At 38.7% G+C, this 11,034-nt stretch overlaps 2 protein-coding genes across 3 annotated transcripts in view; both read left to right on the forward strand.

The window, feature by feature from the left end:
• The window catches only part of iqch (IQ motif containing H), a 22,145-nt gene extending 14,100 nt beyond the window's left edge, over nt 1–8,045 (forward strand). Inside the window, exons 14-20 of one of the 2 annotated variants that reach the window (XM_005730059.1) lie at nt 1,319–1,439; nt 1,684–1,970; nt 4,900–5,058; nt 6,351–6,473; nt 6,744–6,805; nt 7,402–7,510; nt 7,706–8,045. In XM_005730059.1, the coding sequence (XP_005730116.1) occupies nt 1,319–1,439; nt 1,684–1,970; nt 4,900–5,058; nt 6,351–6,473; nt 6,744–6,805; nt 7,402–7,510; nt 7,706–7,783 (939 nt within the window). In that variant the 3' untranslated portion in view covers nt 7,784–8,045. The remainder of the gene's footprint in view (nt 1–1,318; nt 1,440–1,683; nt 1,971–4,899; nt 5,059–6,350; nt 6,474–6,743; nt 6,806–7,401; nt 7,511–7,705) is intronic. The other variant, XM_005730060.1, reaches the window with a different exon arrangement.
• Nucleotides 8,046–9,763: 1,718 nt separating this feature from the next.
• cunh15orf61 (chromosome unknown C15orf61 homolog) lies at nt 9,764–10,809 on the forward strand. Its single transcript, XM_005730061.1, has 2 exons — nt 9,764–10,486; nt 10,583–10,809. The coding sequence occupies exons 1-2, from the start codon at nt 10,144–10,146 to the stop codon at nt 10,708–10,710; spliced, it is 471 nt and encodes a 156-aa protein (XP_005730118.1). The 5' UTR covers nt 9,764–10,143; the 3' UTR covers nt 10,711–10,809.
• The last annotated feature ends 225 nt before the right edge of the window (nt 10,810–11,034 follow it).

Raw genomic sequence — 11,034 nt, forward strand, 5'->3', positions numbered from 1 at the left:
ATGCAAAGAAATTTTGCCTCAGTTTGTACAAGAAATTCAAGGATGAGGTTGAAGTAAAGCAAATATTCATGCGAAATATATAAGTAGCCTGATTATATCTTCCTGTTCCCGAGACCTGTTATTGTGCTATGTAGTGGAGAGGTGAAATGGCAATCAAAGAGCCAGGGCAACATCTATTTTATTTATGACCAGATTGCTTGGCTTTATGTGGACACCAAGCAAAGGCTGAATCCTATCACAGGGTACTATACGCAGTTTAAGTCCAAATAATTTATTGCAAAATACCTCTCTTTCTTTTCTTACTGTCCTGCTGTTTCTGTGAACTGCATAGGCAAAGTCCCGGGGTGAGTTTGCTCTTCCGTTGAGAATGACAACCGTTCCCTTACACTTTTTGCCGCACCATTGTGTGCTTTATGGTTTGTATAGGGGGAATCACTGTGTAGCATTTGACCTCGCCTCTTACAGTACTTGAATATGATGATGGCTGTTACATGACTGGAATATCAACAGTATAATCTCTGGTCCTGTCTCCAGTGAAGCCCAACAGCGTGCACTCAAAACAAAGTAATGATCTTGATAGTATGAGGACAGAAGAAAGATATTATTTCTACTTATAATTTAGTCATCTCTTAAAAATGTTTTTCATGTTTTATTGTGTATGAAAAAAATTAAATTCTTCTCTGTTGGCGCCACATGTACAGCATTGTTGTTGTTGTCATACTGGCTACAGAGGGTTTAGTCAGGGCATTGTATTTTAAATATAGCCATCATAGCCTTATAAGAAGAGAGTTGTACTTGTTGTTGTCAAACTGTTTCAGGGAAACCTAAAACAAAAGTTAGAAATTAACAGCATAATTAAGTGGTGTAACCATTATGGCATTTCCTAGTTACAGAAACAAGAGTGATATCGATCTCAGTCAAGCCCTGATTGATCCCCAGATAGATGGGGTTAGCTTACGTATTCATCAACTGCCCAGTGGAGAGAGTTGTTATTGAGGGCAGCTGCTTGGAGGCTGTGAGTTAAAGCCATTAGACTCCTGAGGCCTTCTGATAATAGGCTGTCACTCACAGATGGACCCTCCCGCAATATCCATCAGACACTTGCACAGAAATTGAAGCAGCCACCCAAGGTCTGGGGGACAACAAGCAGTCACTGGAGTCAAACACAATGTGCTTCCAATAATATGGTCAACACATACAAAGCTTTAATAATAATGAAGTAACTGAAACTTATTATTTTGCATTGAATTGATACAAAAACTCCTAAAATTTGCACAATATTCAGTAGATGCTTAATGTATGCACTTTCTTTCTGTAGGAGACTGTGCTGCTCAGATATTTAGATGAGATCCCAGAATGGCTGACCCATTATGCCCAGCCTGCTAAAACCTCCTGCTATCCCAACTGGGCCTGCTTCCTGAAGACCTTCCTCAGGCAAGGTTAGATATCTATTGTCAGGCACTGAATGCTTTTCACTTGCAAATATAGCAGCATGTAATATGGATTTCCTATGTCGTTCCTGCTTCACAGGTGTTGCCTTTGTGAAATGCGAAATTCAATAATTTTCATGTAACTTTCTGTGATTGCTAAACAGCTGCTAGGAGAGTTCAGGTCCTGTATTACTGTTAGGCTGTGTTTTGTTGAGGGTACTAGAGCCATTTATCTGCTCTGCTATGTTCCCAGGAGGTGTGGTGGAGGCCTACCCCCCTTCAAACAGTGTCACCTGTCTGACAGTAGATCTGCTGCTGGAGCCAGGGGGTGAAGTGACCATGTTCTCTTGTGGAGACCAACTCCATGGTGGTTGTAAACTTGAAGCTATAGGCTCCATTGTTCCTCAGAGCTCTGTACACCCAGAAACTTTGCACTCCATCTGCACCCGTGTAGGCCGGGCCTGCCTGCAGCGGCGTATCGTAGGTTATGTCTCTGTGGATCTCGTTAGCTTTCTGGACCATAACACCATGGAGAAGAAGGTGAGACACAAACAGAGAAGATCTTAGCTTATCTATCATAATAGATATGATCTAAGGTGTTACAACACATTCTGCAAATGCTTTTATTTCAACGTATTGGTGGAAAAGATAAATTTTTAGGCTGGATCCATAGGAGCAGTTAGGTGCCGCCCATATTAGTCCCCTGGGATCTAAAAAAAAAGATAAGGCAAACTGTGGGCACTGGGAGCAAATGTGTCACAAGGCCATCTAATAAACTGTCAAGTCTTATTGTGTCGATACACTGATTCCACCATTTAAGGCTTGCCCTTTAACCTTACAATACTGAGAATTTCAGAGGCACCTATCTTTCAGACAATAGGTCATTCCAAAGTGATTTGGCAGCTTCGGGTGGGGGGATACCCTGTCAGTGTTTAACCCCTACCTGCAGCAGTCGGCTGAAATGTATCTCGCTATTATAGCCAGGCAGCATGGAAGTCTTATTTCATTTGTCAGGATTAAGTTTTGCTGAAAGCACTTTGATTTATGATATTTGAAATGGACTGGTTTATGATGCTTTAACCTCTGCTCCTAACATGTGGCTTGACTGACTGCCTATTGATTTGGAGCTGTATGATGAAATGCTTTGTATGTAATGTAGTCTATAAAATACTGTGGAATTTTACAGGTTTTACAAAAGCACAAAGAAGAAAGAAGGACACTATCTTCTTTCCCCTTCTTTCATTAAAAAACATGAAAGAACACCAGTAGCAGAATACAATTTGTCCTCTAGTTATTTATGATGGATTTTTATTCAGAACAGTTCAAAAAATATCGTCCCTGCACTTTTCCGACTTTCCTTCTTTTGTTTATATTCATAATAGACATGCCGGAGTTGGAGAAAGAACACACTTGCCACTAGAGGGTAGTATCTTCTGGATTAGATGTAATGTACAATGTAAGCAAAGCAGTGTTGCAATTTGCATCCTATAACCTCAAATGTCCGATTTTGTTTTAGATTATCAGCATTTTTTCTTTCTTTGAAGATTTAGAAATCCAGCCAGGAATGTTTTTGTCAGTAGGCTTTGCACAGACTGTGGACTCTACCATGCTGTATTTATTTTAGGGTAAAAAACCAACTTGCAGTACTTTCTTACATCCTGTGATTTTATTTAGTCAAATTAAACTGTCATTTCAGTGACAAAATGGTGACACTAAAAGCAGAAATTTCTTAAATGTATTCGGGACAGAATCAGGCCCTTTTTCCTTTACCTGTTTAGAATGAAATAATGACAGGCTTAAAATTAATTTTCATCTTCAATGTTGACCTGAAATTGAAAGGGACTCACTGACAGCATAATTAAGAATAGACTATAAAACAGCGTGTGCTTCAATAGAGGCAGGAACATTAATGACAGATTCTTAACCATCTCCCCACACACACAAAGCTTAGATGGAAGAGAGCCACATGGGCAAACCTGTCTGGGTTTAAACATCAATTTAGATTCAAACCTGTTGCTAAAAGCTGCCTACTTTATTTGATGGGAAGAAGTGGGTCACATATGTTTGCCCTTGCAGTCTTTCCTCACATTGTGGAACGGTGGGGCCCCAGCTGCAGCATCGGGGCTTTTAATGAAAATGCAAGGCAATAGAAAACAGGTACAATCCAGGCTTACATTTCCCACAGCTTTGTTAAGAGCAACAATGGGACAGGGGTGTATGAGTTTTAGTGAGTTGAGTGAATGGCTTGGTGAAATGTGTCCATCACTCAGGCCCAGGTATCAACCTGATATATAGAGACGTGAATCTGCCCACAGGTAGCTAAAGTACCACCTACAGAAAAGCTCACTCAGTTCTGCTAAAGTGTTTCCCACCTTGAATTTCTTTTAACTTTGTATCCACATACTGTACTTTTTCTTTTTGACGTTTTTATGTACCTCGTGAAATTTTCATACTTGTTTCTGCAGTTTATAAATCATAAGTTTGGGCATTTTCTTATTGGGAAGAAAAGGTTACTAACCAAAACTGCGTAACTTCTGCCCTATAAATCAGATTATGTCAAATCAGGAAAAAGCTATTTTTGTCTCTATAACATTTTAAAAACAAATTTTTCAGTTAAACATGTCACACATTTTCCAGTTTTCCCGCTTGTGCCAATCTTTTCAAGTTTTCCAAACATCTCACATTTTCAGGTATCTCTCCGGAATTGTTTTTTACACGCTGTCGCACTAATCGGTCCCAAAAACAATTGTTATAGAAGCAGACTGTGCAATATGCTTTACAATATATTCAAATTTCATATAAAACACAGTGAAGCATTTAAGATAATTACTGCGTATGGTCAGATGTCCATGTGCTGGTGGAGATAAAGTACTCGGGTTACCGAGACTGCGGGTTCAGACAGGCAGCAATTTGCATTCGGTGGCAGGAGCGTTTACTTTGACAAATAGGAACGGCTAAAGGAGGCAGCCAACTGCCACTTAGTTATTAACAACTCCTTCACTGGTGATTTATTTGTCACTTTTGAAGAAAGGGCAGAGCTATTAGGTTATTATTGGGAAAATTAGCCCTGTTTAAGCGGAGGGCTACGACCATACCTGACCCCTTAATATACTTATAATGATGCCATTTACCATACATAACTGAACTTTACTTCTCATCAGACTTGAGCCAAACATGCCCAGGGCTGCCCGAATTCAAATACACAGGGAAGGATCTACTTTGTGCACATGTCAGAACTGAATTACCTAAATCAGTCAAACACTCACCATGCCTGTGTTTTCCTTATGTTTGCCTCTTAACATGAATAACACTGTAAGGATTAAGAGGTGCTAACTCTTCGCTTTGTAAGGTCCGGGGGGGGGTGAAATACTTTGATGTTCCATTTTTTTTGTGATTAAATTGAAATGATTAAGTCTATAGAGTTTTGTCTTCTCTCCATGACACAGAGTTCACGACGTCTTGTTTGCAGGTGTGGGCTGTTGATCTGGACATCACATACAGTAACCAGCTGGCCATGACCCAGATGCTTCTGATGATGACTGGAGGAACGCTGAATTGCCGCACAGGCTGTTTAGAAGCGCCAATGCCAATCAGCGAGAAATGCTGTGAACACCAGATCGTGCCCAAAGTACCGTCTTATATTTGCTTATATTTGCAGTTTAAATTATGTCTTTACTCACCTATCAGTGTGTTGAGTTTAGATGCTATAATTTAAATTCACACTTTTTTCTTTTTCTTCTTAAATCAAATGATGCCGTCACGTAGTTTCTGCAACAAAAAAGCAGCCTGAGACTATGGAGGCTATTCGTAGCCTTTCAGTAATCACAAAGATAGATCAACGTTTTGCTCTTCATTATTGTTAAATACAACTAAATACTGTAATTATGCACCGAGCTCAATTGGTGTTTAGGTGCTGAATTCATTATCATTTTGATAGATGAGCCTAAATAATCAACACATTAATAATTCATACCATTTTCATTATGCATGTGTATGCATGCTTGAACACCTCATCAACCTGGTGCCAGGCCTTAAACAATAGAGCTCTTTTATTAGCAGTATGCCCGAGTTTACGCTTGTTGATCTGCGACTTGTATTATTTTATCAAACATTCATTTAGTTGGTGGCCTGGTGCTTCAGTACAGCAGTTGAGCCACTGCAGTGGTTAATGGCTTCGGCACTGGCCGTCATTAAGGCCCTGCATATTACAAACACAATTAAATCCCAGTTGGACGCTTTTATTGTTGTGTGAGGGCCCTGCATCTGACAACTGCAAACACACACCCTTCACAGCAAGTTATGGGCTATCTCCTGAGCTCACGGGGGCTTAGGCCTACTCTTTAAGTCTCCCAAAGGTGGCTGAGAAGCAGGAACATTTTTATCCTCCTAAGCCCTGCCACTTTTAAGTAATCAACCTCTCTGGTGTTACTTATGACACATGCAAACAGAATCCCTCTATTACGGTGATACAGAATGTTGTGTGCAGTGAGTATTCCTTTTGTGGATTCACTAATGCTTTGATCTTAGATTGAATGAAAAAAATCTGCAGTCCCCAACCTGTAGTTTCTTTGATTGGTGTCGTACAATTAAGCTCATCTTGTGTTTGGCATGTCTTCTAAGCATTAATTGTTCCTCCCTGCAGTTAATTAAGAAAGGCCCAACAGTTTACCACATGTGCCCCGTACTCATCACGTTCACTAATCACACACACAAATTCAGCAGTGACCCTAAGGACATGTCTGGGGTTTAGCCATTTCTGCTCTATCTATTTCACACACCACCACCATACTTAGCTGCCAAATATAATCAAACTTTAAATTATTGGATTCAATGAATTAATTGACAAACAGTCATCACTCACATCTTCTGCTGTTTTCTTTTTTCTTTCTTTCTTTCTCTCTGTCTATTTTTTTTGTCCAGGCTCCAGTTGGAAATCTTTGTGCAGTTATTGGGAACCACTTATTTCACTCTGACCTTTCCATGTTATACAATAAGGTGTTCCTTATGATGTGCAAGGCCCATGGCATAAGATTTAACAAAAAGGTAACAATTCAGAATTGATCGGCACGCTTTTCTATCATCATTGCCACTGTTCCTGTTATATGGTTAATACAAAGGGAAACTGCACAGATTTTACACATCAGAGTCTGTTTTCAGGCTTTAATGAGTACAACAGCACATGGAGGGAGGGCAACATACAGAAAAGGTGTGAATTTAAAGAGCTTAGATTTAAAGCAGGGTTAATAGTTAGTACTCTTTGCTATACAATGATGAAGCTTTATTTTTCTCAGTTTTTTGTTGCTTGCGTTTCAGACAAAGCAAGGCACAGTTTTCACTTTGTTTGACAGCAGTAAGCGAAGCAGTATTGGAATGATGTAAGTATGTCTTACTACACCAGATCCATTTACCATTTTACACCAGATCCATACAAGAAAACATGAGTTATGAACTTTCTTTCTTTATAGACAAACCATAAGCTGATCTTTTATTATTTTAAGTCAGAAATATGGACAAACATAATGTGGAAGAGAATAAGATTTTTGTTTTTTTGCTGCATATATGTGTATAAAATTTGAGGCTCATCCCCGGGAGATGGAGCCTTACTCTCCTCTGTTCAAATAGGCGATCACCTTCCAAAGAAGATAATAGGCGATTAGGTGAAAGACTTCACATGGCTAAGAGTAAAATCAATTCTTTCAGAAGATTAAGATGCCACCTCTAGCTTTGGTAATGCTACAAACTCTAAAAGTTGTTAAGCAGAGGGTTATTTAACATATTTATCACACAAATCCTTTCGCTTCCACAATGCTGTAACAGTTAAATCAAGCTGTGCTCATCCCCCTAAAGAGCGAAGATGTTGTCTGCTGAAAGTTTCATTTAACCACCACTATCAGATGAACAAGGTGATTGTTTCTTAGCTGGCGACTTGGGGATCATTAGTAAACTCGTTTGTTTGTGGTGTCGTTAATAGAACAGTCTCAGAGGATCTCCAGAGAGCTCTCGCGACCTTTGCTCGGCATCTGTCAGTCATTCATCAGGAAATATCAATCCCTAAAAGCCAAGGAGAAACCAATTTCATGGTACCATGTTAATGAGTTAATGATCTCTCCTCATCTATTTGTCATGAAACTTGTGTATCAGTGAAACTGAAAGCATGATCACTACTCATAAATATCCTAATAAGAATATATTTTCAAGTTAATGTTGATGATTTTATGGAATAATAATAGGTAATACTCTAAGTTTGCTTCCTTTTCTGTCTGCTTTACTTGAAGGAGGTGATTAAGGAAATAGAAGATATACTGCAGATGACTCAGAACAAGCTTCAACGGGAGGCTAAACCTGCATCTTAGATAGTTCCATTATCAGTGTTGCTGACTTGCTTTTCCAAAATCACTAAATATAACTAAATATGTCTACTCTGAAGATGATTGAAGGACTTTCCAAATAAATTCCTGAAAAAAAAGCCTAAATATATCACAAATCTGTAAAATCACTGGCTTTGTAAAAAGTTTCAAAAGCCTGAATATACTTTACTATAAACAAAGATTACACTGCCAGAAACCTATGCAGAAGGAATTTGCATGTGTAAATCAAAAAGTGTGTGCATAAAAAGAAGTCAAATGTGTGTATATAGCAATGTATGCTTCTTCTGCCAAGTCAAATGCTTCTGGTACATATATATATATATATATATATTTGCGTTTGGTGTCACAATACACACTAGGATCTCCCAGAATACCTTTCTTCTGTACAAATTGGGCCATGCACTACTGTGGTTGATTTTTATTAAATTAGATTAGAGTCAACTAGTTTGATTGTCAAAGTCCTCATCTGGAAGCTGACAATTTCAAACAACTCGCCTCATATGGTGGCATGACAGTGTTTCAGTCTGGTCCTCACTGGACTGTGAACGTTGACTTTCTAAGCTTTCTAAGTAGAGACGATGCGTGTATTCGTGGATTTGAGATTGCAAAAAAACATTTAAATCGTACTTAATTTTTATTTTGTAATTTGTATCAAGGATTTATATATGTTAATTTTATCCAAGAGCCTTACTTGATGTACATTTTTTAAAGCACATAAAATTTTAGATTTCCAGGAAAAAGCACTCATAGTCATGCTTTATCCCCCTCTGTTCAAATAGACAGTTGTATTGCAAAAAAGACAACATGTGATAATGGAAAAACTTCACAGGACTAATTCTTATGGAGGATTGAGCACCCCAGTGGCTCTGTTACACCTTTAAATCCAGAGACTAGAATTACATTTGAATGTGTGCATTATTTTCACATATATTTGACTTCAGAAATAATATTTTAAGACACTGAAAACATCTGGGACAAATACATCTGTAATTTATTTTCACATCACTTAATTATTATCTATTTGCATTTCACACAGAATTGGACCTAAATTATTTAGCAAATCATTTATAAAGCATGCAGATGGGATTTCGGTTGGTTTGTGAAGTTGTTAAGGCATTACCAATCACCCTGACAAATTACGGTCAATCAATGAATCAATCAAGCTTTATTATATGGCCCCCTTCCTGCAGGTAAGTGCTGCACAAACGACTGAAATGCTAAAAGGAAGACAGGCAAAGATATATTCAAATAACATGAACGAAAACGCAAATGTAAAAAAAACAACATGTTTATTTATTTATTTATTTATTTATTTATTTATGGGGGGGTATTTTATTACATGTAACAAAAATCACATCACATACCACAAAATTTATAGCCAAAGATAAATTAAAATGTCTGTTCTTAAAGAGGTTTTTAAAAACATTTTCAAAATACGACTAAATAATAAAAGAAACAAAAATGATGAGCGCATGTATTAAATATAGCATATGTGTATATGTATATATTATGGCTTATTTGCGGTGTTTAATTACCACGTAGTTTATAGACTGCTGTCCATGGTCCTGATCTACAGCAGTTCACTGAACCGTGGAAATGCTTCAGCAGTTGCTGTGGTGGTTTTAAGTGGATTTTAAAGGAGTAGGTGGTGTGGTCATGGAACCAACAAAAACACTTATTAGCCTATTGGCACTCGGGTCAGTGGTGGTTAATTTTGAAGAGGTCTTTTGGTAGCTGGAACATACATTTGTCGTTTTCATGCTTATTTTTTTGTGGTAAATAACGGTAGAAGTATAAAGAACAAAATAACTTTACGTTTAGTCGTTTTACAGGGTTGTTGAACACGTGGCAGTCTATAAATTCTTATAAAGGATATAAGTCCTATATTGAATGAACCGGTGAGTACTTGATATAAATAAATACCAGACTGAAGTTAATTCTGTTAAAGAGGAACGGGTTCGGAGAGACGCGTTTCCAGCCGGATGAGTTAAGCCGCGGTACGAGGTCAGACGCAAGAAGCACAACAGAAACAGAAAACCAACCAGATGAAAGCTGCTCTTCTTCTCACAGGTGGTTTAGATACATGTGCGCGAATTCAGCATTTCTACAGAGACACGTCAGGTGTATAGGTCAGTGTTGGAACATCTCAGACATGGTCTGAGGATTTAAGCTCGCAAATCGTACGGGAGTTTTCTTGCTAGCTCTAGCATATCTCATGTCAGCTGCTGCTTTGATGTGTTACAACTTGGTATTTTCACTCTTAAAACGTTGGTATATTCCAAGTGTGGCTAGTTATAGGTGTGTCCTTCTGCAGTCCGAATGCTAAAATACGAATCTTTAAAACCATGAAGGAGTTTTTGAAGAAGACCCACAGCCTCTTTCTGAAGATCGCTCTGTTTCCTAGCACGTTAGGCAGGACAGGTCCGCGGCCAGCTGCTTCGGAGGTGTTAACCTGTCACCTGCAGCAGCGCAGACTTCCTCCGTGGACTTCATACTGTGTCCGCTACAGCTCCGTCCACAATGACCAGTTTGGAATGTCAAACTTTAATTGGAGAGTTCAGGGATCCAACTACCACATTCTGAGAACGGGATGTTTCCCCTTTATTAAATATCACTGCACTAAAGCGCCTCCTCAGAATCTGGATTTTGAAGACAGATTTTTCACCATGTTAAAAGTTATTAATCTGGGTCAGTATTTCTTCCACGTTGCTGTCATTGTTACATACTTGTATTTTATTTCCAATACAACAGAGTCCATATATTCAGTGTCCCTTTAAACTGCAGGTATCCCTTGTTTGGCCTATGGCATTGGCTGCTGGATGGTGGTGGGAGCATCAGAAACAGTACAGACGAGTGTCGGACCTGTTACAGTCTATTTTGCCTACAAAGAGGAGGAAGGTGCACAGTACTGAAGTGAAGAGGAAACAAAGTAACTTGAATGTGTTTTCAGGAGGATATTATCTACCAAGCTGCTGAATTTTTGAAACCATTAAAGAGGAGCCTTTGTGTTTTTTTTGCTTTGCTTTTGGTCCTATATGCTATTTTAATTATCGACGCTCCTGTTATACAGAGTTTAATAGTGAGGTCATCTTACATTCAAGCAATCCCTGTGAATGAATGCTTTGAAGTCAGACTGCTCTGAACACTAAGTTGCATTTTTGCTACTGTTGGCTTAGTTTGATCTCAGGCCCCTAACTGTGAGTGTGAGCAAAGAAGCCCTACCCACTGATCAGATC

Source organism: Pundamilia nyererei, unplaced genomic scaffold (genome assembly GCF_000239375.1).
Source record: "Pundamilia nyererei isolate P.nyererei 1_Seehausen unplaced genomic scaffold, PunNye1.0 scaffold00035, whole genome shotgun sequence".
NCBI lineage: Eukaryota > Metazoa > Chordata > Actinopteri > Cichliformes > Cichlidae > Pundamilia > Pundamilia nyererei.